Source organism: Vipera ursinii, assembly GCF_947247035.1.
Source record: "Vipera ursinii genome assembly, chromosome: 1".
Taxonomy (NCBI): Eukaryota; Metazoa; Chordata; class Lepidosauria; order Squamata; family Viperidae; genus Vipera; species Vipera ursinii.
Window position 1 is genome coordinate 33,886,000 of NC_139512.1, and position 27,819 is coordinate 33,913,818.

The following is a 27,819-nucleotide window of genomic DNA, read 5'->3' on the forward strand; positions in this document are numbered from 1 at the left end:
AGCGTGAAACCCAGCTAGTGATTTTGGGCCAATCACTCTCTTTTAGCCCAATACCTCAAAAGGTTGTGGGGAAAGGAGAAAGTAGAAATATTAGGTATATTTGTTGCCTTGAGTTGACCGTAGTACTGTATATAAAAGCAAGTGGGATAACAACAACAATTAATTCCCTTTTAGTTTATATTCTAGAACGTCTAGAGATTTTTTTTAAAAAAAATAAAGAACAATTCTATAACTTGCATAACATATAGACTCTTGTGTGCGTTTGTATTTGTGTGTGGATTTTTTCTTTATATTTTTTTCTTTATATTCAAGCTATTTACCATATTATAAACCTGAGGAGTATAATATGGCATCTGGGGATACCAGTTCATCTACAAAGCTTCTCAGTTTTCCCTGCCAGATTCCTTGGCCTGCCTGATTTTTTTTCCAGTTTAAAAGAAAAAAAAGGAAAAAAAGAAGCTGGAATGCTGCAAATGTAGTGCCAACCTTAAGTATTATCTTCCTTTGCTACTGCAGATTAAATATAACCATTAAAACAAAAATGACATAACTTGCAGCCCAGTAATTCATGAGAAAGTATATTCATTTGCTCAGGAAAGAAGAAATGTGAGAATAGCAATAAGAAGAATTGTTTAAAATGATAAGATAGAAGGGATGCCAGGCAGCATTTTGATAAATTCATGCTTTGTAACTGGCTATGTAATTCTTAAAGTATTAGTTGTTCAGAAAGATCCCCACCCCCCTCCATTTTCCATGGTGGAATTATGACAGAAAGCCAAAGGGACGATTTTATGTCTTATTTTCCTCCCCTTCTTTCTTATTTTTATCTTTAAAGGTTTCCAGTTCTTTTTAACTTAAAAGCTTGAATATAAAGAAACTTTTGATTAAATCTCTAATGGCAAGAAGATTAATTTAAGCTAGAGATGACTGATGTGTGGGGCCTTCATTGCTTAATTTAATTTCTTGTTTCTTCCTGCAATGTCTGTACCACGCATTGGCCTGTGATTATTTCCTTCCTTTTCCTTGTGGAAAATATTCCATAAGGTTCAACGAGAATTCAAAGAGTAAATAAAATGCGATTTTGCCAACGTATACTGTAACAGGGAAGAATTGTGATCCAATTTAAATTGTTCATCTTAACAGAGAGAAATGTAGAATTGTTTCTCTATCATCTGTGAAAAGAAACGTCCTTGTTCATAGATTCAAATAGGTTAGAACGGCAGCTTGAAGATGCAGTGACATTGCGACAGGAACATGAAGATTCCACCCACAAGTTAAAAGGCCTTGAAAAGCAATGCAGGATACTCAGGCAGGAGAAGGAAGATCTTCATAAGGTATTGATTGTTGAAAATGCTTCATTGAAGTATATGTCGCCTAGGAAATAGAGGTATGAAACAGCTGGTTTGGCCAGCCCAGCAACATAATTTAAGAATGGTTATTACTAAAATATGTTGCTTATCATATTTATATCATGTACTTTTTCTCCAGAGCACGGGAATAATATATTTCATTATAATAGGAATTATATAATATAGACATGCCAGTATTTTTAGGTTTACATAAGTCAGCAGTCTTCATGGCTGAGTAGACAATAATCAGGATCTAGCCATAAATCTAGTTTCTTACCCATGAACAACAGATGCCACATTTCATTAACTTTTACTTCTTCTATTGCTTTCCTCCACACATCAAAGGCAATTTAGAGTAACATTTCAATTGTGGATTAAACTGAATTATATCCTGTATATATTTTTGCATAAGGAAAACCTATACCAGCGTTTCCCAACCTTTAGGAACTTGAAGATGCGTGGACTTCAACTCCCAGAATTCCCCAGCCAGCATAGCTGGCTGGGGAATTCTGGGAGTTGAAGTCCACGCATCTTCAAGTTCCTAAAGGTTGGGAAACGCTGACCTATACTACATAATTAACATAGTGGTGTACAAAATGTTTTGAATCATAACTCTGTCACTTCAAGCTCAGAACATTTCTGCTAATACCAGAACGGTGTCTGAATGCTTTTCGTAAGGCAAAATAGCCTGTTTCAAGTTTGGAATGGGATATATGGGTTTCAGAATGGGATGTTTGGAGCTCAAAATATTTGGCACACCACTAATTGTAGTGTTTGGGTGGGATACCATTTGGGAATTCCAGGGCTATAAGGTGGACATGGAAGTCAAAAAAAACATCCTAGATGGAGGAAGTTGGCAAATCACTTCCTTAACCAAGCTAAAAATCCTGTACAGATGCAATCACGGAGTCACATTTGTTGTTCAAAGTTACAAAAGGTTGCCTATCCTCAGAGGAAGGCCAGGAGTCTTAACTAAAAACCCATGTACATAACTACCTTAAGGTATTCCCTGTCTTTAATCCCAGTGAGAAAGGGGAAGCTACTATTCCTGTGTAATCTCTAAAGAATATACAATCACCAAGAGTAAAGATTTTACTTATTTCTTATCCCATGGCTCCTTTTGCCAGGAATTGCAGCAAAACCTTGCAATTTATATTCCTTTTCTGCTTCTGGGAAGGAAAGGATCTGCAGAATGCAACTGGAAAGTAAAAGCAGCAAGCACAGAAGAATAAAAAAAAATCTTTATTTTTTTCCTTTGAAGATGGAGGAGAAAAAAAGAGAGAAGGAAGTAGAACAGATGTGAGAATGGAGGAAAGATAAGGATAAGGAAAAGAGAAAGAATCAGCTGATGCTAGTTAGCTACAGTGTATAAATGGGATGAGTAAAAGATAGGAAAAGAAAGAGAAATAGATTTAAAAAGTGTAAAGAAGAGGAAAAAGAGAGAAATTTAAATATATATATAATGTATTGGGCATATCAAGCTGGTGATGTAATAAAAACCAATATTAGCTTTCTATTGAAATGTTCTTAATACTTTGCCTCTCCCTGAGGATACCTGGGAGAGGCAAAGTCACTCTCCCAAATTTGCAAGATATAAGTGTAGCATGCTTCTGTACACTTTGCTAGAGTACTATTTGACTTTAACCAAACGTATCGTAAACTCAGTATAGCTTTTAAACTGATTTGGGCCTTTTCTTTCACTAGCAACTCCTTGAGGCATCTGAAAGATTAAAGATACAGTCGAAAGAATTAAAGGATGCTCATCAGCAAAGAAAGCTAGCAATGCAGGAGTTCTCAGAACTGAATGAGAGGATGGCAGACTTGCGTTCTTACAAGCAGAAACTCTCTCGACAACTCCGTGACAAAGAGGAAGAAGTGGAAGTGATCATGCAGAAAACTGACTCTATGAGACAAGAAATGCGTAAATTGGAAAAAGCAAGGAAAGAGGTAGCTCAGCAGGGTATTTGAGGATAATGGATTTTAACTGCTGCTGCTACTTAGAAAAGTTAGTCTGGTTTGCAGATATACTCAGCTGTTTAATTTTGTGTGTTTGTGTGAAAGTCTTAATGCTTCTACTTTGGAAGATTATGTAGAGAAAGAAAGTGTGAAGTATTTATTGAATGGGTACAGTTTATTATAATGTCTACATTCATAACAATTTTCTGGATTACGGTTTTACTCACCCCACCTCACATGTCTATAAGAAGGCACTTTTATTGTTAGAATTTTTATTTAATCATAAAGATACCATATTTCTCCATTCTTTATACCGATACATATCTACATATCAAACAGGTTTTTTAAAAACATAATAGAATCTGCTTCTTATTGTGGTGTACGCTTGCTATAAAAATAATATAACCAAGGTTCAGTGAAGTCATAAGGATATGGTAGAAACCACAACAATGAAAATAAGGTATGACAAAACTTTTTTAAGTTTCAGAAATAAATTATGAGGATATGTGTATACTTATATGGGCCTGGTTTTACACTCTATTTTCCTTTTCCTGTAAGTCTTGATGTTTATTGTTTGGACATTACCTTATTTTTTAGTAGTTAAAGGATTTTGTACAACAACTAGTTCCTTTTGATGTTGTAGAATTAATAATGGCTAAGCTCAAGTTGTTTCTATAATTAGGCTTATTTTTTCTTTTTATAGCTAGAAGGACAGCTTGATGATGCACTAGCAGAAGTATCAAAAGAGCGGAAACTTAGAGAATGTAGTGAAAAGGCAGCTAAACAGCTGGAAAATGAACTGGAAACACTAAAGGTGACAATATGTTATGAATTATTAAGCCATCTGAGGCTTACTTTATTTGGGAAGAACAAGAAGTGTGGGTGTTTAATATACTCCATTTTACAGTTGCAAACTAGCCATATTCTAGAATTCAGCTTCTCTGAAATCTCAATAAAATTATTATTCATGAGTTTCAATATATTCATATTGAAACATCTAAAACCAAATTGGCATCATATGCATTTTCATTTATAGTCAGGTGTATATATTAGACCAGACATGTCAAACACAAGTCCCGGGGGCCCAGATCCGGCCCGCGAAGTGGTTTCATGTGGCCCACGAAGCCATCCTGGAAACAGTGAGGGAACGGCCCCCACTGCCTTGGCCCTGGCCCAGAGACCCTCCTTCTGCCAGAGACGCCCAGATCTGTCCCACTCCTGCCCAGGCCCCCATAGGCACCCTTGATGCGAACGATGTAGAGCTGGCCATGCCCACCCAGTAGGTCATACGCACTTTAGCCACGCCCACCCAGTAGGCCACGCCCACCCAGCCCCCTGAGGGCAACCGCAATGCTGATGCGGCCCTCAATGAAATTGAGTTTGACACCCCTGTATTAGACATTCCATAAAAATGTTGGGTTAGGTGGTATGCTCCCAGTCTTATGATGGAAAATTGTATTTATGGGAGTATATTAACTATCACTTCATGTCTTATATACTTGAAAAGTTACCTACATTTTATTTATTTATTGTTTTAATTTCAACTCACTATGTGACTCCAGGCATCTTAACAAAAAGTTACCAACAGCAGCATTTAAATGAGTTCACACAGCCTTGTGGTTCAGACCCTGGGAGAACAGCCTGGTTTTCAAGTATTTGAAAAGACATTTGAGACCATCAAAATAATTCAGGGAATGCTCTTCCATAGAGGGTAGATATTTTCTGACAGTGATAACAGTTAATCAGTGGAACAGTTTGCCTCCAGAAATTGTAGGCACTCATCCCTGGAGATTTTCAAGAAGAGACTGGACAGCCCTTTGTCTGGAATCGTATAGGATCTCCTGCCATGAGAAGGGGATCCAACCCTATTCCGTGTTCTATATTCTGTGGTAACAAAGAAATCATAACTCCTAAGTCCCATAAAACGAGGCTTCTTAGTAGACAGAACCCAGAGCACAACAACCTTATTAGATTGTAACACAGGTAATTGGAGACATATGAAGTGCATTGCAGAAATCCAGATAAGAGGTGAGTATAATGTGAACAACTTTGAGTAGGGCCTCTTGATTCTTGAATGGATGTAACTGGCACACAAGATGCATTTATGCAGAGAACCTCCTAACCTAACTAGCCACCATTTACTCTTCAAGCAGAAGCCAAGAATCAAGGAGGAGCTCAGATTGTTCACCGGTTCTGTTTAGGGCAGGGCAATCTACCATTCTTATGGCTTAGAACTCCAGGAATTCCAAATTCTTGTTGCTTCAAAGAGCTAACTTGATACATTTGAAGCATCCCGATTTGTCTCTTAGTTCAATCAGATCTTTAGTTTTAATATTAAGGAGACAAACTTTTACATGCCCCCCCCCCTTTTTAACAATTTCTGCTCCTTTGCAGGTAAAGCAAGGAGGGCGCAGTGCAGGAATGGCCATGCAGGAGCATCAACAGGAGCTAGCTAAAGTGAACTCAGAGCTTCAGAATAAAATTTCATTTTATGAAGAAGAGTTGGTCAGGCGAGAAGCTTCCCATGTCTTGGAAGTAAAAAATGTGAAAAAGGAGGCACATGATTTAGAAAGCCATCAGCTTGCACTTCAAAAAGAAATCATGGTATTAAAAGATAAACTGGATAAGGCAAAACGAGAGAAGTAAGTACTGTGTAAAATGTACTTTGAAAGCTTATGTTTTTAATTGTTCAAAAAGTATCTGAAATCCAAAAGTAAACTAAAAAAAGATGTTAGCAAACTTTGAATTAGCATTTATGGGATTTTATTTCAATTCTAGGCACAGTGAGATGGAAGAAGCTGTGGGAACGCTAAAAGACAAATATGAACGAGAGAGAACAATGTTGTTTGAAGATAATAAGAAATTAACAACTGAAAATGAAAAGGTAATTGAGATTATACAGGATTATTTTTTAATTTCAAATAGTATGTAAATTCAGATTTTTTTCAATTTTTTTTCAAAAAATCAAGAAAGAGTAGCTATATTTCTGAACTTTGTGTGTGTGTGTGTGTGTGTGTGTGTGTGTGTGTGTGAATATTCCTATGCCAAGTAGAACTTTGATGAATTATTTTGCTTATTTTCTTTTAAATATCACATATGTAGGCACTTTGTCTGGTATAGAGCTTTCACTGCTTCGTACCCAATCTGGCTGTAAGTTACATTAAATTACATTTATGAAAACTGCTAATTAATACATTCTGTTGTCACAGCTTTGTTCCTTTGTCGATAAACTGACATCACAAAACAGACAGCTAGAGGATGACCTTCAGGATTTGGCAGGAAAAAAGGAATCTGTGGCCCATTGGGAAGCTCAGATTGCAGAAATCATTCAGTGGTATGTACCCTTTGGGATCCAGTTGGAGCTTTCTCAACAGAAGAGAATTGAAATGTATCATTTTGTGAATGTGATCAAGTTCATAAATTACACATAGCAGCAAATGTTAATAAGTTAAAATATTGTCTTCTCTTTTTTCCCCACCATTACAAGCAATTTATCAATTTCATATTGACTAATTTCTCTACAATGAGAACAACTAAATCTTAGTTTTGATTATTGCCTAAATAGCAACTAAAAGGTTTTCGCAATGGCTCTCCTTCATTTTGCTATTTCAATATTTTTTTTACTAAAAAACCTGACAGCTCTGGTACCAGATAAGTAAGATGAAACAATGTTGAACCTTTACATATTTTCTTAAATTACATGATGACAAAGCCAAAATAGTAAAGGAATTTGTATCCCTTTCCAACAGAGCTTCATTATCCCCCATTATAACATTCTTCATAAATTTAATAGTCAGTCTGAATAGAAAAAATATTACATTCTTCAGTGATCCCCAATGTGAAGGATTTGTCTGAGGGCAGCTAAACCTTATTATATTTATATTATATATTATATTATATTATATTCCTCTCTTTCATATTTTTATAAATAACTCAAAGCAACAAGTATATATAATACTCCTATCTCCCCACCATTTTGTACAGGCTTAAAAATAAAATTCTATCTTTATTTTTTATTAGCAAGTATGATTGGATACACAAGGAATTTGTCTCTGGCGCATAAGCTGTCAGTGTACATGCAAGCAGCAAGTGATAAATCATGATCTTAAACATAAAACACAATCATCATCAATCATAAGATACAAACTCAGTGATACTCATAGGATACTAAATAAGCAAACAACATAAATCACGAGAATACAAATAAAATTATAAGATGCTAAGGAAATAGATAATAGAAAAGATGAGAAGATGAGAAGGATAATAGGTAATACAGCCTTACTAGATGGTTTGACAACCCTTGGGCATATTTAATATTAATAATATTAATATTAAGAGCAAATAAATATCAGAAACTTCAAGAGGAATTTCCAACTATTTATTTTTTAAGGCAGAGTCTCTCCCAAGTATTTTCACCAGCTGGATTGTATTGAAATAAGCTACCCACAGACTTCAGTTCCATATCTTTCTTGTATATGACTACGGTTCTTTCCATTACTGTCTCAGTCTTCCCATCCCACAACCTTTCCTATTGTTGAGTTGAAGGATGGGAGGAATTTAAACTCTTGGGGAAAAACATAAATATAGGGCTCAGTTTCTCTGTGTCGCAGAAGGCAGTTCCTGTGTGTCTTCATTGTTGTCTGCAGTAAAGTGGCTAATCTGTGTTGTGTCTGCCTGCCAAAGCAAGTTTATGAATATGGGTCAAATGTCAAGTTAGATGTGACTTCTTCTTCTTCTTCTTGTTGTTGTTGTTATTCTTGATTGAAATATAAGGTTCTAAAGAATAATATTCATGGAGGGAGTTTTCTCTGAACTACTGAACTAGCTTACTGTCTCTCTCATAGTCCTGAACATTGTAAGTAAACTAGCTGGTTTAAATAATGTTTTGCTTTTGTCTTATTTCATTTTAATTTTTGAAGGAACTGAAAGGGTCTTCCTTTGAAAGCCTAACTGGGCAGAAAAAAAGATTTAAATGGATCATATTTCAGGAGCCACATTATACATGAGATTTCCTTACCCTGAAAACATGAGGAAAAGAATTTCAAATATGTGTTCAGAATTTTTTGTGTTCCTAACCAACAGTATTGGTAAAATATACCGTAAATGTTTCCACTGTAGAAGAAATACATTATAAGTGAAATAAAGTTGAAAAGGGTTATGTTGATCCCAAACAACAAAATTGTAAACATGGAAAGAGCCACAGAATTGGTAAAAATTGTTTAATCAATAGGTAGAGAATCTCTGCTAGTTTCAAATCTATGGTATATTTTCATTCATTCATTCAGTTTATTAGTTTGAACGCTGTTTTACTAGTCTTTTACTGTGACTGAATGCATATAAAACATTTTCAATTAACCACCTATGTAAAGTGATGTTTCTGATATGCTCACACTAGGGTGAGTGATGAAAAAGATGCACGTGGCTATCTTCAGGCACTAGCTTCTAAGATGACAGAAGAACTTGAATCTTTAAAAAGCTCTAGTCTGGGATCAAGAACACTGGTGAGCATGGAAATGTACATGATTAATTAATGGGAAAGCTTTATAATGTATGGTGTCTCTGATGGTGTAATTGCAATGCAGTCACTATCAGCTGTATCTGCTGGTGTGCTACTTAGATGCCATGGGAGAGTGAAGAGTTCAGCATTAAATGTAGCCCTCATAGTCCAACAGAGCCATTGCATCGTCTTCTGAACTACTCCATGGCACTTGATATAATGTTTATAACTGTGAAAAGTCCTCTCACTCTTTTTTGCTGGCCTCTGTAAGGGAGAGTCTGCTGCTCTAAAAGGAGAGGAAACAGTAGTTTATTATTCGGTTGTGATGTTTTTAAAACTTGATACACTGGAAATGAGACCATGTTAAGGAATCCTTTCCATATGATGGCTCAGATCATCAGTCTGTTTAACTCACCAACCTAGGCGGATAGCTTAAGAAGTTCACAAGTAAGATATGAATTAAATTGTTTGCTACTCTTGTTGCTCCCACTCTGTCCTTTTTATATACTGCTTCTCTATGTAGAGTTATCCTATATCAGGGGTCTTCAAACTTGGCCCTTTTATGACTTGTGGACTTCAAGTCCCAGAATTCCTCAGGCAGCATGCCTGGCTGAGGAATTCTGGGAGTTGAAGTCCACAAGTCATAAAAGGGCCAAGTTTGAAGACCCCTGTCCTATATAGTCACTGAGTGACAATTCCATGATCTATGTGTTCACATCTTCAGCCTATGATTTCTACAAATAAATTATGCATTGAATGAAAGACTTATACTTTATTCAAAGTTATCTGCTGGTGAGTTCTCATTGAATAAGATCTGAGTTCTGCTATTATGAGAGATGAAGAAAAAAATCTTCATCTGCTTTCTCAGTATTATATATACTTTCTCAATTTTCATTATATCTCCTTTTACTAACCCTATTTTCCAGATTAGAAACACTTGACCAATTTGGATTTTTATGCCTTTTTGACTATTGTGACATTTCTTCTTTGAGACAAAGTTACTCTCTCAATATGAATCCTTTTATATTTTCCACCAACCCTGCTTCATGGTTCTAAATCAAGACTGAAACTAATCACATTTGATTTAACCCCTCAATAATCCTTAAGAATTAAATAGCTATTTATAGAGTGCTGTAGTTCTTTTATGGACAGCTTTTATTTCATTTCATTTCATTTCATTTTTGTTTTAAATACCACCTATTTTGAAATCTTATTTTGGAAGAATAACTAGATTATAACATTTGAAGGAAGAATAGACGATAATTATTAGACGCTACGAGAAAAGCAGGAATTGGAGATGATATACAACCCAAAGAAGTAGAATATAGATTTGGCAATGTTTTGTAAGACAGGAAGTGGTTTCATTTGATGTTCCCTTTGCTCTTTTCCACCGCCTTTTAATATATTAGGAAAGAAAATGTTTTACCTATTACACCCCAAGGAAAGAGTGGTACTCCTGAGACCTGCAAGTTTAATAGAGGTCCATAATGCAACATTCTGGTTAAGTGTTGCTGGCATTGCTCTCTCTTTTTCCCCCCAGATTCCATTTATGTGTTTCTGATAAGAATGTAAATTTAACTGAAATCAATAGGAAGTGATACAGATATAAAGAGTTATTCTGATTTTTTCCCCCAATTGTACAAGGTTTCTCAAATTAAACACACACTTATCATATGTTCAAGTGAAATTTTTGAATTTTTGTTAATATTTAAAATGTTATTAATGTTTAAAATGCTTTTAATAATGTAGAGGAAATAACAAGTGCTTGATGTAACAGGATCCACTCTGGAAAGTGAGACGTAGTCAGAAGCTGGATATGTCAGCAAGGCTGGAATTGCAGTCTGCTCTTGATGCTGAAATACGTGCCAAACAGCTAGTTCAAGAAGAATTAAGGAAAGTTAAAGATGCCAATCTGTCCTTTGAAAGGTAATTTTTAAAAGCGGTGACCCCTGTATAATGATGTATTTTAACATATATTGAAGGTTTTTTTAAAAAAATGCTGATATGTTTTAGGCATTTGTTTCTTTCAGCAACTGGTATTTAATTTAATTTAATTTAATTGGCATAACTGTCTTTAGTATTGGAGGCAGTATATCACGCTCATGAATTATAATCATGAATAACACCTCTATTATGGAAATGAAGAACAACTAAAATTAAAAAGGTTGGAAGAAGCACTCAACAAAGAACAGAGGCAGTAAACATGTTTAATATGTTCCTGTGTTTCCATTTTATTATTTAGCAAACTAAAGGAATCTGAAGCAAGAAATCAGGAACTCTTGGAAGAAGTTGAAGGTTTAAAGAAGAAACTGGAGGAAAAATACCAATCTGACGCAGGTGAAGTTTTAGCCAACATATGATTACAGAATGATTACTCTTATTGGTTTATGTATTTATTTAGGTATTTATTTTTTAGGTCTTAAACTTTCAGATTTCCAAGATTCCATATTTCAGTACTTCAATACCTCTCCTCTTGCACATGATCTAACTTTCAGAGTAAGTATTAAAATGTGATTACAAACATTTGCCAAAGATAACATAGAAATGCATGTTGAATTGGAGTGCAGAGTCTATACATAAAAACATTAGTCTTTTACAAACTTACTAAACGCATTTCATAACTTATTCTCATATATCACTTGCACCTTCCTTAACTTGTAACAGTGGCAGGCGTGGTGGTATTGTTTCCACTGAGGTTAGATTATTTTATTATGTATACTTTTATGTTATGGTTTGCTATATTATTTATATATTATTTATTTTTATGTAACTTGAAGCATGGGAAACAAATGAAGAAAAGGTGAAGACAGGATTTAAACTTCTGTGTTAGGTTGAAATATTTTCTATACTATAATTTCCACTTTAAAAATCTGTCTTCAGTATCTTTTGTTTCAGCGTCAGCTTAATTCTTCCACATCCTTTGTCAAACCACATCCCTCACTAAAGGGAAAATTCACTTGTATCTTCTGGAATTCTTTACCTTTCATTCTCTCACAGACTTGGGCATACAGATTTCTTTCTATACTATCTCTTTCCATTAAGAAAACAAACCAAGTATTATTAAAATAGTAAAGAGGAAGTGATTTTGAGCAAGGAGATCCATACTTTAGAAGCTCTACTAGTCTAGTATATTAACCAGGTACCTGACAAGCATTATAGCACGCAGTTGCTTTTGCCTAATAGAAAAAAACCCTCCTTATATTTATACCATTTTTATTAAAAAAAATATAATCCATTCTTGATTAATATAGCCACTTAAACTAATGTATTCTTATTATTGCACATTAACAGGTGCTAAATCCAAAGTGTGTTTATCAGTGTTATCATTAGTATTACTTTAAATGTGATACTAAACCTGCAGTGGATCTGTTGGTTAGAAATGATATGAAAAGGCCATTTCACAAGAAAAAGAAAAATATGTCAAGATTTACCATTTTGAGGATCAGCTTACCGGTATCCATCTTTTGCCCGTCAAATGCCCAGAAAAGGTCACAGATTGGATGAAAATAGCCATACCCAGCTTTTTCTATCATAATGGTAGTGTCTATTTGTAAAATTGTGTTCCACAATTTAAGCCTTTCACAGACTCTTTGATTTAAATTTCAGGTGCACATGACTGGAGCATTTACAAATAAACAGTTTTCCCTTGAGGTCAATAAAGAAAAGTATCATACTGAATTATTAATGTTAAATTCCACACTCTTGATCTCACTGAATTTTGTGGCTCATTCTATAAAACGTGCAAAGTTGATATTGTAAATAATATCATATGTGAGAATAAAATACAAAATTTATTTTTCAATATCTCAGCAGCATTTGTACATATCATTTAGTTGTAACGTCTGGCTTCCTTATTTCCTTTCCAGATGTTATGCTAACTGCCGAGAAAAAGACAAACAGGTTTTAAGTCTTTAAATGAATAAAGTAGAAATTTGCACTGTTTATTTCCCTGTCAGTTTCTAGCTGCTATAAAACAATAAATTACATTCCCTACATAGTTAAAAGCTTTAAATGACACAGGCTTCACTTTTAATGAAAATCAAGCATTATTCTTCACCAGATACTCCTTTAGGATATGCTTATGTATACATATGTACATTTTCTTTTAAACAAGTACTCATGGTAGCTTCCAAATACGATAGTACAAACGAAAAACTGAATATGGAGCTGACAACAATTTTTGAAAGTCTATTCTTCACATTAATTTCTTCACTTAAATCCATTTCATTTGCTATATTTAGTATAATTAGCATATTCACATTCTCTCCAGTTCACCTTTATTGAAATCCAGAGTTTCAGTCGGTATAGCCTTTTCCACTAAAATCACTATCCTCTCTTTCAGTGAATCCAATGTTTTCAGAGAGACCCTTTGCTCAGAAATTCTTATTGTTGCTATTGTATAAGAGAAAAGGCATAGTTTTCCATCTGGTCCGATCTTCGAGAAGCTGATAATGTCTCAAATGTCTCCTTGCTTTACTGACCACCTTCTTCAATATTATTGTATTATGGCAAGGCTGGGACCCAAGAATTCAGCGCTCCTTCTGAAAGTTTCCATTTCAGTAGCAAAGTGATTTGTATGATGGTGCAGAAGTTCAAAATCATTTTAACTAGAAGAAGCAGTCTACTAGCTACAAGATGTTAATAATTCATCAGTTCTCATCTTTAGACTTTCAGTACTGCTGAAGGTAACAGAAGACTCCTGAGTCAGGGTGACTATTGTGTCATTAATCTTTCACTATGTTAAAAATCTTCACATAATGGAAGAGGAGAGAAACCAATTCCTATTCCAACATTCATTTTCTAGGTCTATTGTAGTCAAGGTATCTCAGTCAGGCTTCTACTGTCCAAAATATTCAATAGTAGGCAGTTAGACAATTTCAGCAGCAGTTTGTCAGGACATCAGTAAAGTGTCCACCTCAGAAGCATTTGGAGGTGTACGCTATCAAATATGAAGGGAAAATGCCATAACTTTGGGGAATAAAGTTTGCCTTTATTTTCATTCCACTTGCCAGAGAGATTTTTAAGTTTTCAAGCAGAAGCAGAATTTGTTAAGAATTTTTTAAAAAATGGAAATAAAAAATCTTTACACACTTGTTCAAATGCCAGGTTTCTGACAGGTAAAAAAAATCAGACCAAGATTAAAAATGTGCAATGCTTGTATAAGTCTGCACATCCTCTTATAAGTAGGGATGTGATTGTGTTCAGAATTAATCACATTGAAACTGATGGTAAATAGTAGTCAGAACATACCAACCATTAATTAAGTTGACTCCGATCAAGCCGAATAAAGTTTAGCTGTAGGACATTTCTGACATTACCACAGTTGCCTCTTCCAGCAAAAGCCATGGTCTGCAAAGAGCTTACAAAGCATCCAAGGGATCTCATTGTTGGAAGGTATCAGTTAGGAATCGGGAACAAAAAAAATTCCAAGGCTTTGGATATACCATGGAACAAGTGAAGACAGTCATCAACAACTGGACAAAATATGGCACAACAGTGACATTTTCAAGAACTTTCTGGTTTTGGAGGGCATTATAGGAAGTCTGCCAGTCTGACTCCCTCTTTCTTATGCAAAGAGATTGAGAGTATGTCTCTGGAGGATTGCATTCCCACTTTCGTTTTGAGTTTTTTTCACCTTTCCCAGAAATAATGGCAGGTTCAGGCCTGTACTGAATATTCTCCATCTTAACTTCTACTTTAACTGCTCTGCTTCATCTTTGTTGATATTGTTCTTACTCTCCTGCAAGACAATGCATATACATTGCCTTGAAAAATGCCTGTTTTTTTTTTCATTTTTATTATTATTAAATTTATTTGCCACCCATGTTGCCATGGGACCACTGGGAAGCTTACAATGATAGAATATAAAATTATAAATATATATATAAATATAGCAATAGTAAAATAATGAAACAATAACAAATAAATAATGAAAACACAGCAATATGAATTTAAAAAATGGGGAGGAAGGGAGCAGGATGCATGGGGGGGGGCGGGAGAGTGGAGTTTACTTTTACTCCACCTCCAGTACTATTGCATCTTCCTTTATTTTATAGTATAGGGACTTTATACCAACTCAACATTTCCCATTAATCACAACTTTGTGGGGGTTTTTTTTCAATGGATGGCACCAGGCCCATTCATTCCCAATGGTTGCCCAGTGGTTAGAATGCAGTACTGCAGGCTGCTTCTGCTGACTGGCAGCTGCCTGTTTGGCAGTTCAGTTCTCACCAGCTGAAGGTTGATTCAAACCTTCCATCCTTCTGAGGTTGGTAAAATGAGGTCCCAGATTGTTTGGGGCAATATGCTGACTCTGTAAACTGCTTAGAGAGGGCTGTAAAGCACTGCGAAACGTATAATTGCTATTGCTAAGTGCTATTGTTATTCTCCATGTTTAAGATAGCATTTTTGTATCAATTGACTATATCATCACTGCTTATTCCTGTTATCTTTTTAATCATGTAGCCAGAACATTCTACTCTTGCACATCCTAAATCTTTCCTTATTATGACAAAAGATAATAACAATAACAATAACAACAACAACAACAACAACAACAACAATAATAATAATAATAATAATTTGGAAGGGACCTTGGAGGTCATCTAGTCCAACCCCCTTGCTTCTCTCCTTGACTAGTTTCCATCCGTTGCTTCTTGTACTGCTTTCAGGTGCTTTGGAGAATAGCTTGACTCCCTCTTCTTTGTGGCAGCCCCTGAGATATTGGAACACTGCTATCATGTCACCCCTCACCCTTCTCTTCGTTAAACTACACTTACCCAATTCCAGCAACCGTTCCCTATATGTTTTAGCCTCCAGTCCCCTGATCATCTTTGTTGTCCTTCTCTGTACCCTTCCTAGAGTCTCAACATCTTTTTTACATCGTGGTAACCAAAACTGGATGCAGTATTCCAGGTGTGGCCTTACCAAGGCATTGTAAAGTGGTATTAGTACTTCATGTGATCATATTAGTATAATGTAGAGGGGCAGCAGTAAATTGCATTGGTACATCTTATATGCAAGCTCTCATCAAAAAGAAAGGCAAAGATCATTCTTCAGCTATTGAGCCATGTGCCAGTTGCAAATTTAGTAACTGGTTTTGCCCATATTCATCTGTACTCTTAATGAGTGGCATGTTTATTCCACTCCTCTGAATTCAGATATCCCTGGCTTTATTTCTTCATTCCTGACTTCAGGTAAGTCTCTCTCCAAAACCTCTTGTCAAAATTTACCCTTGATGTCTCCCTAAGTGCATCCTTTGGCTTTGCTTATCAAATCTCAGTGAGGCTTTTCTAAGACCAATATTTTGAATTGCAGGAAAGCTGATAATATCCAATCGGTGGCCTGGGTAAGATACATACCCAGTGGATGTTGATGGGAATTTCTTTTATGTTGCCTTTATTTTCTCATGGAATGGGGTCTCTTTGTACCTCTTTCTAACTGTTCCCTCTTTATCTGCATGCTGTTCTCACCATGGCATTCTTGACCACCATAAGGCACTCTTTTATTACATCTTGCCTACTGAGGTAACACTTCTTCAACTGTCCCAACTTACTCTCTACCAGGTATGGCCGTTCTACCCAAAGCTTCGTTCCCTCAAGCATAAAGCTTGATGGATTTAGTTCTAGCTAAGTTAGAACTTCTGCCGGTTTCTTGAAAACCATTCTGAAGGGCTTCCTGTGTAGAGTGGGATAACTCGCCGCAGCCTACTTGCCTTAGTCAATTCACAGCCAACTTGCCACAGGACAACTCCCTGCAGGACAATTCAACAAATCAATTTAATTATTTAAAATTATTTAAAACTGTATTTTAATTTTGTCATTCACATTTTATTTTGTCTCTCCTTTGGTATCCTTTCTTTAATGATTCTATTCCACTATTCCTTTGATATTAGTGTAACTCTCGTCCCATGGCAAGTTGGGTGCGGCAAGTTGTCGTAGATCCTTTCCTATGCAACCAAGTTGAAATCCTTTGAAGATATCCTAAATCAGGGGTAGGCAACCTCGGCTTTTTTATGACTCATGAGTTTTAGGTTGCAGTTTGGGCACTCGGTCTCTAAAAGATTCACCATCACTGGCCTATACTATTTGAGACAAATCGTTGTCCAATCTCCTCTTAAAAACTTCCAGTATTGGAGCATTCACAGCTTCTGGAGGCAGGTTGTTCCACTGATTAATTGTTCTAACTATCAGGAAATTTCTTCTTAGTTCTAGGTTGCTTCTCTTTTTGGTTAGTTTCATCCATTGCTTCTTACCCTGCCTTCAGGTGCTTTGGAACATAACTTGACTCCCTCTTCTTTTTGGCAACATCTGAGATACTGGAACTATCATGTCACCCCTCGTCCTTCTCTTCAGTAAACTAGACATACCGAATTCCAGCAACCATTCTTTATATATTTTAGCCTCCAGTCCCCTGATCATCTTTGTTGCTCTTCTCTGTACTCTTTCTAGAGCCTCAACATCTTTTTTACATTGTGGTGACCAAACCTGGATGCAGTATTCCAAGTGTGGCCTTACCAAGGCATTGTAAAGTGGTATTAACACTTCACATGGTCTTGATTCTATCCCTCTGTTAATGTAGCCTAGCTCTGTGTTGGCTTTTTTGGCAGCTGCGTTTTGTTTGACATTGTTTATGTGTCAGGTGAATTAACAGAAAACATAGTTGTAATGTTTCAAGTAGTAAGCAGATTATTTTATTCTTTTATAATACATTCTTGTGACGATAATGTGAAATACTGGTTAAAGTGTTGGATTGATGGATTCAGATTCAAGTTTATCTTAATCCATTACTATCCAGTTACTATTTGGGTCATCATTTTCTTTGAGACCAACAAACACCCCACAGGGTAGTACTGTGAAGAAGAATGGAAAAAAGGATTGCCATGTGCCACTATTACGGTAATTCACAAATAAGGCAGAATATCAATCTTACAATAAATTGGATTTCTTATCCTCATCAACAAGTTTTCATTTTTAGGGATGTCTTTTATAATCATCCTTCCTTCCTTCCCCTTCTTCCTCCACTATTTTTGCACCAGCAAATTGATTTGTGTATTCCGTGCCATTCAGACAGTACAGCTTTCAGATACATTTTAATAATAAAAAAACCATAATTAACTAATGCTTTTATGTAGATTTTGGCATTTGGTTGGACTTTGTAATCAAGTGGAATATTATGCCTATAATCAGTTCAAAATAACTTTAGATGATTTCGGGAGGCCTACCAATGAGGTCTTTATTTTAGAAGGAAAAGTCAGTTCATTATCATTCTACCATTCTGTCACAATAATTTCCATTGTGTTCTGGGAGTTTGTTTTTAGTGGGTGCAGAGGAACTCTCTTTACCTTTTTTTATTCTGAACAGATAGATTCTTTGACCTCAGATGACCTTGATCTTCTTATATTGAGTGAATATTGATGCTAGAAGCTAATTTTCTTGTTTGTGTTTCCCCATTCTACAGACAAATTCTGTTAGTGAGCAGGAAGTACAAGGTACAAAAACTGAGGTGTCAGTGTCAACTTCTGTTGCAACTGCAGAACAGCAGCCTCAAGAAGTAAGCGTCCATATCCAAATAAACAATTTGGCGTATCCTAATAAATGTGTGTCTCAATCAGAGATCCATGAGAAAAGAGCTTCTCTTTTCACAGCATGTTTCCTTGTAGACTTGTGTCATGTTTAAATGTACAAAGTTGGTGTGAATTTCATTTGTTTTGCTACTGTTTCCCTGGCTCTCATTGTCTCATTATGCTGTGCATTTCTTGCTCTCTTATTTGCTTATCTTCTGCTGCTTGCTAAAATGCAGGTTTTCCTGTGAGACTGTCTTGATCTGCAAACTTGCTTCTAATAAGTTAGTGGCAAGCCAGCATTTTTCAGTAGAGTCGCTTACTAAAATTTAGAAGTAGATTTGTCAAATGTTGCAAGACCAAATGTATATGGGATCCTGGAAATCTTAAATGTTATTCAGCTACAGTTTTTTGCAATTCAGGAACCAATTCGGCTTCAGAGGATGCCTGCTGCTCCCTCCCCCACCATTCAGTCCATTTCTCTAGCTGTACCAAAGGTAGGGGGGCTTTAATGCTTTGTTTTAACAAAAAAATGTGGGCAGAGAGTTAACATGAAAGGCATTATGCCTCATGCATGATCCATTTGTCAGTTTGTTCATGTCTGTATGTTAGCCATGTCTAAGCATGTTGTTTTTTTAGGATTATTTTAACCAGGACTAAGAATTAAAATGAATTCTGTATAGAATCTTATGAGAGTGTATCTGGGCGTCTTGTTTCCAGCTAATTCATAGTTTGACAGGTTCTTCTGTCCTTCTGTCCTTCCCCAGAAGATATCTGCAGTACAAATGGATGACAAATGCATCTTCTGTCTAAATCTTTGCCTGAGAGGGTATTTTCAGACATTTTTTTAATCAGTAAAAGTGCTAGCAAGTTAACATTAAAGCTAGTTTTTTTTAAGTTTCTATTCTGATTGTGACAATGTGGCCATGCAACAATATGTGAAGGAAATGTCAGAGAAGAACCCTCTTATTTTCCACAAAACCTGGAACTGCTGTAACATTAAAAAAGAGAATAGCTTCTCTAGCCACTTCCATATGTTTATAAAGTAAGTGCAAGCAGTGCCCATCCAGCTAGTCTGATCTGGCAAATTTCCATAATTTTCCCCCTTCCTTTTCTTTTTCAGTCAGACTGGAAATTTGTTGGCTTGATTTCCCCCTCCCTCTCCCCCCCCCTTAAATCTGCCTGTTACCAAAGGGATTTGCCCTGGTTCACCAGCCCCAAATTAAAACTTTATATTTTTTTATATTATTTTGTTCCACAGACCAAGAACAGTTGATATTCAGTTGTGGTAGCCAGTAAGCAATTAGTTTTGCTATATAGCATTAAGTATGGTGATAAAAAAAGATGTTGAGCTTCTGTAAAAGCTAATATAATAATGGTGGGTTAAACAAGCCTACATATTAATTTAGTTTGTTGGTTTATGAGTGGATTTGATTGTAGGTTATAATTCTTAGCTGATTGTTGATTATTATTTAGGTGGTTGCACAATGCGCCTATTTTAAAAAAATATATATGTTGCCCAAACTACCCTATACTAGACTTGTATTTATTTTGAAAGAATGAATATACTGCTTTTGGCAGTACAATTCAAAAATAAATTAACCAATTTCAACACAATACAAAAAGTATTTCAGCACAGTACAAAAGCCAGGATAAAACAAAGCATAATCAATAGGGAAGCATATTAATCTGTCATAAAAGCAAAAGAACAGTACCTATTTGAAATCAATACATTCTTAACGGTTCATCAAAAACTGAGTGACATTAATCTCATTAACTTCTGAAAACAATCACAATGAACACCTAAAAACATTATTCTGTTCAAGATGGTTTTTACATGGAGATGGAGGATCTAATACACTGTATCAGCAGCATACTAGGAGTAGCTCCTATCTAAGATCCATTCCAAATAAGGGTTTACAGTTAAATTAACCCCAGCCATCCACTGCAATGATATAGAAGCTGGTACGCTTTATCATCAATAATTTATTAGAGGTGTCATTTTTAATGAACTTTTATGTTGCTTTATTGTGAATTTATTTTTCAGCCTAAAGCTCATCAACTAAGTATCAAATCCTTTTCAAGCCCAACTCAATGCAGCCACTGTACATCTCTCATGGTGGGATTGATTAGACAGGGTTATGCTTGCGATGGTAAGTTGGTTAAATCTCTTATATATTTGAGCATCTTAATAGACCTTCGCTCTTTTCGCCGCGACCTGAAGACTTGGCTATTTGAACTTGCTGGACTGGACTGAGGGACTGGGGTTTTAGATTTTAAATTTTAATTTTAGAACATGTTTTATTGTTTAAGGCTACTTGGTTTAATTTATTTTAATTTGTGTATATTATGTGTTGTATATAGTGTTTTAATTGCCCTGTACACCGCCCTGAGTCCTTCGGGAGAGGGGTGGTATATAAATCCAAATAATTAATAAATAAATAAATAAATAAATAAATAAATAAATAAATAAATAGCCTAATTATCATTTGGAAAAAAACAAATATGTTTAAAATTTTCTTGTAACAAGCATCTATTTATAACTGTAGTATTGAAAATAAAGGCAGACATTTAGTTCCCATTTGTTTAGATTAAATCTCTTCTTTTCATAATATGGATATGTTAAGGCATCAGTTACGCCACACAATTTAGGGAATGGAACAATTGCTTGAACTGTTTCAGTGATTCCTTCTTAATTAATAAGGCTATACACACTGAACTTTCATACAAATCAGATATTGATGGGAATTTCTTTTGAATAATGACACTAAATGTTTGGCACTTAAACAGTATTTCTCAGAATGTGTACCTATACATTGCTGAAATATATCATGAAAAATTAAACTACCATCTTAGGTGTATCTGCAACTTTCTATCTAGGAATTCTAGAACTATGGGTCAGTACTAGCCACAGAGATAGTTGCAACCCATATTTTGGGGAGGGGAGGGGAGTTTATATCACTTTTTAAAAAATGGACAAATTGCACAGATAGAGACCACCATCCCAACTCACAGTGATGTTTGCTCCCCATTCTGCATGTGCAGGCTACTTGTGTTTCATACAGGAATGTTACATGTTGGATGACTGAAAAAAAAAATACCAATTACCGGTAGGCCTCGACATATGACCCTAATGCAATCTGCTTATTACAATCATATGTCATAATGGTCATAAAATGACCTTTTTTCTGATGATCTTTAAGCAAATCACCATGGTCGTTAAACGAATACAGTTGTTAAGAAAACCGTTGGTTCAATATGGGCACAGTTTTGCCAAAAACTGGAAGTAAGTGCTAGTTTTGAGCAAAGCTGTCATAAAACATGGTCATTTGATTGATGGATGCTGCAGGTAGCCATAAATTTGTTTGTGTTGTGAACACAGAGGGGGCCCAACCAGTGGAACCTCAAATGGGTGTTGCAAGTCCCCTTTTTCAGGTCAGTTAGAACTTTGAATGGCCATTAAGTGACCTGTTGTAAATTGAGGTCTACCTGTGTATTAAAAATTAAATGGAGCTCTGATAACTTTTAAGGGAGAAGATATGCACAAAACTGGGAAACCCAAAGTAGGGATGAATTTTTTTTATTATAGAACATAAGTGTTTTATTTAGCTTGACGGATCTTGAATATCTTCAGACCGAAGTACAGTAGGGTAACTTGTCTATGCAGTTGCATCAGGTTCCAGAGCTGTCTGAGTATCTCTGAAATTAAATGTGGTATTAAAGAAGCTATTCAATCTCTCTCTTGCTTGCAGAGTTACATGGTTCATAGCAAGTTACAAATGCCAGCCAAAAATTGTGGATTAGGGATGTGCAAAACCTACATTTCTTCCTTCAGACCATCTCAATCTGGCTATAGTTTTTAGAGCTATAGGTGTCTGGGGTTATAGTTTTTGATTTGGAGGAATAAGTCCAAGGAAATAATTCAACCATTCTCAGAACTGAAAATATTGGTGTGCATTTTATTCCTTTAACTGTAGATTTTATATATATTTATTATAGACCTTTATTTCATAAGAAAAAAGGGGTGTTTTTTGCCAAACTAGGTTTCATTTTTTTTTGTTTAAAATCAGAACTCTAATGGGTCTTTTAAAGAATTATTTACTTAAATAATTGATCAGAATGAAAGAGAGTTGTTCAAAATAATTTTAGTATTTGTAAATTCAGGAAGAAAGAAAATGCCATAATTTTAAAACCTGGAGTCTTTTATACTTTAAAATATAACATTACTGAGGCATAATTATGGTTTATTGAAAGTCCTGCTATGAAACATTCATTACTTTTTAATATGAAATAAATGTGTTTGCCATTTTAAACTGGTTGTTCTTGGAGAGAGCTGCTGACTAACTATGGTGTGATGTCTTTTCTTGCTCATTCACAATTTTGTTAGCCAGTTCTCAGTAATCTGTAGAATTTATTGTGTAACAACACACAGCTTAACAAGTTTATTTTTTCGTCCTTAGTGTGTTCATTTGCATGCCATGTTACCTGCAAAGACAGTGCACCACAAGTCTGTCCTATACCTCCAGAGCAAGCCAAGAGACCTCTTGGAGTAGATGTTCAAAGAGGCATAGGAACAGCCTATAAGGGCTATGTCAAGGTAAGAATCTGGCAGAAAAAGAGGAGGATCAGTAAATCAAATAATCAGAGTTACTGTTCATAGTCAGATACCAGTTCCAATTTAGACATAGACAGTCAGGCAAATCTGGCTGTAAAATAGATTCCAAATTCTTGCAAAATCCAAACTGGTCACTTCTTGAGGAATTCAAAAGTTAGTACAATTTCAGGTAAAATAAATTAGACTAGAAACTTCAGGAGTAAAGCATGGCAAGATCAAGTATAAGACATTGCTTCAAACCCTGATAGGCTAATTTCATTGCTGATGTCTTTTTTTTTTATTGAAAAGTTTTAAAATACAATTTTCCTTTAAGAATCCCCCCTTCCCCCTCCCTCCTCCCCCCCTACCTCCCCCCCTCCCCCCCTCCCCCCCGACTTCCCAGAGCTAAATACAAGGTATATATATAAAAAGCAATCATAAACAATCATATACTAACAACTATAAACTCTAAAATCCATCACTCTCTAGCTTATATATAATAAAACAAGCCTTAATAATATTAAATATGTATAAAAAGAAACTAAGATAGGAAAAAACGAAAAAAAACACGAAAGAAGACTTATTCAAATGCTACATAAAACTTCTTAACCCTATACTTGTTCTGGATAAACTCAATCCATTTTCTCCATTCCATAATATAGCGTTCTTGCGAATGATCTTTCAAATAGGCCGAAATCTTCGCCATCTCTGCCAGGTCGGAAACCTTTAAAGTCCACTCTTCTATGGTCGGCAGTTCCTCTTTCTTCCAATATTGGCCTATCAAAAGTCTTGCCGCCGTAATTAAGTTCAACATCAACTTAGTGTCCACAACTGTAGCGTCTGCAATTATTCCCAACAAAAAAAGTTGCGGACAAAACTTTATCCTCTGTTTAAAAATCTTCTGCATATTCCACCAGACTTTTATCCAAAAAGCCTTAACCTTCTTACATGTCCACCATATGTGAAAATATGTTGCCTCTTCATCACCACACCTCCAACATTTAGGCTGATAATTCGGATACATACTTGCAAGCTTTTTAGGATCTAAATGCCATCTATAAAACATTTTGTAAAAGTTCTCTCTTAGATTTTGAGCTTGAGTAAATTTTACATTCCTCACCCAAATCTTTTCCCACATGTCCATTGTGATAACTTCCTGGATGTTTTGGGCCCATTTTATCATACAATCCTTAACAAGCTCTGGTTCTGAGTCAATCTCTATCAATGCAAGATATATCCGTTTGATATGTGCTGGTCCCTGATTTCTAATTTGCTTTATCAAATTTTCATCAGTCATTGCAAATCCATTTTTCTGGTCTTCTTTCCACCTGGCCCGTAACTGAGTATATTGAAACCAATTTTGAACAACCTTCTCTTCTCGCAAGAGGCTATATGATTTCAAACACCAAACATTTCTTTCCAAACTGAGGATCTCCTTGTACGTAGTCACATCATGTTTGAAGCCAGCATATATATTTTCTATTGCGTGTTTTGGAATTGCCCACAATGGTATCTTGCAACTTAACTTATGTCTATACTTCTTCCAAACTCTCAGCAATGCCTGTCTTAAAATATGCACCCTAAACACGTTGTCTACCTTCTTATCATACAACAAATATGCATGCCAGCCAAACAACAAATCATGGCCCTCAAGATTTAATAACCTCCCTTGCGTCAAGTTAATCCAATCACTTATTCCTACTAATGCAGCAGCTTCATAATATAATTTAAAATTAGGCAATTTAAGTCCACCTCTCTCACGAGTATCCTGCATAATCTTAAGTTTAACTCGTGGTTTTTTCCCTGCCCAAACAAATTTATTGATACCTCGCTGCCATTCCTCCAGATTAGAATCTTTCTTAAGAATCGGTATCATTTGAAATAAAAATAAAAATTTAGGCAGGACATTCATTTTTACTGCTGCAATCCGTCCCAACAAAGACAATTGCAATTTTTCCCAACTCTCCAATTCCTTTTGAATTTTCCCCCATAGTTTTTCATAATTATTTTTATATAGCTTTGTATTAGAGGGCGACAAAATCACCCCCAAATATTTAACCCTTTTAACAATCTCGAATCCAGTTAATCCTTCTAAAAGGGCCTTTTGCGGTGTTGTCATATTTTTGGCCAAAATTTTTGTTTTTCGTACATTAACCTTAAATCCAGAAACCTTCCCATATTGTCTGATGTCTTGATCGTCCTTCCCAAGCGCACTTTACTTTAAGAGGATCCTGTTTCCCAGCATTTCCTTCTCCTCTAACAAGAACCAGTCCCATTACTGCTTATTGATTGTACCTTCAAGATTATTCAGATTTAACTATTATCAAATTTTTATTTTTTTATTTATTTTAATTCCATTTATATCCCGCCCTTCTCCGAAGACTCAGGGTGGCTTACAAGCTTAGCAGTAGCCTTCATTCTATGTATATGCCTATGTATATTAGGGCTTTCACACACACCCCAAGCGGCATTATTACAAAGTCAGCTTAATTGCCCCCAACAATCTGGGTCCTCATTTTACCTACCTCGGAAGGATGGAAGGCTGAGTCAACCTTGAGCCTGGTGGGATGCGAACCTGCACTAATGGCAGGCAGCTGGTATTACTTAAGGAGGCATTAGCCCACTGCTCCACCAAGTCTCTTCAAAATTGTTTTAAAATTGTTATTTTTAAAAAGGTAGGTGTTAACAATTACCAAGTTCAGTGAAGTGTCAGTGACATTTGAAAAAGTAATTATACAGCATAAAATAATGACAACAATCAGCAGCACTTAACTAAACTCAACTGATCTTGAAAAAGTTAAGCAGAGTTGGGCCTAATCAGTACTTTGGACATAAACAGAACTGGGACCTGAAAAATATCCCCAGAGAAAGCAAGGGCAGACATTTGTTCATATAATCATCAGGAATTGAGCTTAACTGTAAAAAGAGAATATCTTTTTACACACACACACACACACACACACACACACACACACACACACAGTACAAAGGTATTTTCACTGCATGTGTTACTTTATATTATAACTGCTTTTTAAAAAATAACATTCCTTTTTTTAATCCCATTTATATCCCGCCCTTCTCCAAAGACTCAGGGCGGCTTACAATCTAAAGCACAAATCAATGTGCTTAGCAATAGCCTTCATTCTATGTATATGCCTGCTTATTAGGGCTTTCGCGCCCCCCCCCCCCAGCGGCATTATTACAAAGTCAGCTTATTGCCCCCAACAGTCTGGGTCCTTTTTAAAGTTCATGTTGAATTTACACCAGCCTGATGGAGAGATTTAGAAAAAACATCATCTATCCATCCATTTCAGGGTGGCCTATAATTAAAAAATAGGATAAGTACAAAAATGAAATAGAAATCGGAATATTCTGAACAGGGGCTCAACCACAACCTTGCCCCCAAAGCCAGGGAGAATAATCAACACTCCAAAAGCTTCCTGAATGACATTAGCATTCAAGCCATCTGAATCTTGGGAGTTGGGGATATAATTCCAAAGTGGTGGTGCTGAAACAGAGAAGGCACGCCTCTTGGATCCTGCTAAATAATGATAATGATAACTTTATTGTCACTTTGAATGTACACCAATCGGCATACATCAAAATGAAATTTCGTTGCATACAGCTCTCAAAAGGTCACCACCTCCGATATATACTTCTTGTTCGTGGCCCGCTCAAATTTCACATTGTCCATTTTAGTCTCTAGGGAGTGAACGATGGCACACAGGACAGATGGAAATGGGGCTCCATGTGGATTAGCCCTCAAATTCGCTTGTATTCTGACAACCTCGCCTTCTTTCCTTTTTCTGATCCTGACTCATCCACCTTTTCCTTAAAGAGGCCTTGCTTCTTTTTGCCCCTGGAGCACGCTGCCGCCGCCACCAACTCATCCAAAAGCCTCTCTCTCTTCCTTTGGGACTGCTGACAGCCTTATCCAGTTCCTTTGCTCCATAAGCTCCAGGTCCTCTCCTCCTCTGCCTCCTCTGGAAACAGCCCTGATTTGCAATACAATCCATCACTGGGCCAGCAGTCAGATCTTGCTGCTGGTAGAACAAATTCAAACAGTGCCAACGACTTTTAACAGTCTCACCAACAGTTCCAAAACAACTAGAAACTCACCATGCCAGCAAAGATTGTCGGTCGTATGTCGTATGTCACCTTAGTTCCACCATGTTGCTCAAACACATTAAAATTTCCTGATAATGTGGCCTATAGCCCTTACTATCCCTCCCAAAACTATTTGCCTTCAAGAGCCAATGCAGCCGCAGCCATTCCAGGCGCCGCCATCTTAGATCTAAATGATGCTACTTAATCAATGGGATCCCAAGTGTATCTGTTGTACCTGATCTCACCAGATGGACAGAAGCAACTGGAAACCAACAGACCAGCCTTATGCCATAAAGTGTTTCATAGATGACAATCATCACGTTTAATTACTTTTGAAAGACAACTGAATAACCAGTTTAGCTTGGAAAGAGCAGGGTCACACAGGCATAATGGTGCATGCCTGTTATTGCCTTTTTTACTGGATTCTGCATCAGCTCTAGCATCAAAGTGGTTTTCAAGGGCAATCCCATGGGTAACTTTGGGTCAGTCTCAGCCCTAGCAAGAAGGCAATGGCAAAACCACTTCTAAAAAGCTCTGCCAAGAAAACTGCACGTTCTTGTCCAGAGTCTTCAAGAATCGAACATGATTGAACAGAAGATATATAGATTGACCAGTCGGGCAGACAGAATATTTATTGAATTTTGATGTGGCTATAACCTGAAGGGAACATTCTTTTACTGTTGATGTGGTAAAATTTCAAATTTGATGGGATGACATATATTGCTAAGCAGAAGATTTGAGTTTTATCCAAAGT

General features: G+C 36.1%; 1 protein-coding gene across 3 annotated transcripts in view; it reads left to right on the forward strand.

Annotated features, from left to right (window-relative positions):
• CDC42BPB (CDC42 binding protein kinase beta) overlaps positions 1-27,819 on the forward strand; it is a 100,928-nt gene that overhangs the window by 47,415 nt on the left and 25,694 nt on the right. For 2 of the 3 annotated variants that reach the window (XM_083359930.1, XM_083359928.1), the window contains exons 12-25: positions 1,201-1,334; positions 3,054-3,296; positions 4,009-4,119; positions 5,700-5,947; positions 6,084-6,189; positions 6,515-6,639; positions 8,701-8,806; positions 10,580-10,728; positions 11,045-11,139; positions 11,219-11,298; positions 18,262-18,354; positions 18,772-18,861; positions 20,412-20,517; positions 22,825-22,961. In XM_083359930.1, the coding sequence (XP_083216056.1) occupies positions 1,201-1,334; positions 3,054-3,296; positions 4,009-4,119; positions 5,700-5,947; positions 6,084-6,189; positions 6,515-6,639; positions 8,701-8,806; positions 10,580-10,728; positions 11,045-11,139; positions 11,219-11,298; positions 18,262-18,354; positions 18,772-18,861; positions 20,412-20,517; positions 22,825-22,961 (1,823 nt within the window). The remainder of the gene's footprint in view (positions 1-1,200; positions 1,335-3,053; positions 3,297-4,008; positions 4,120-5,699; positions 5,948-6,083; positions 6,190-6,514; positions 6,640-8,700; positions 8,807-10,579; positions 10,729-11,044; positions 11,140-11,218; positions 11,299-18,261; positions 18,355-18,771; positions 18,862-20,411; positions 20,518-22,824; positions 22,962-27,819) is intronic. The other variant, XM_083359929.1, reaches the window with a different exon arrangement.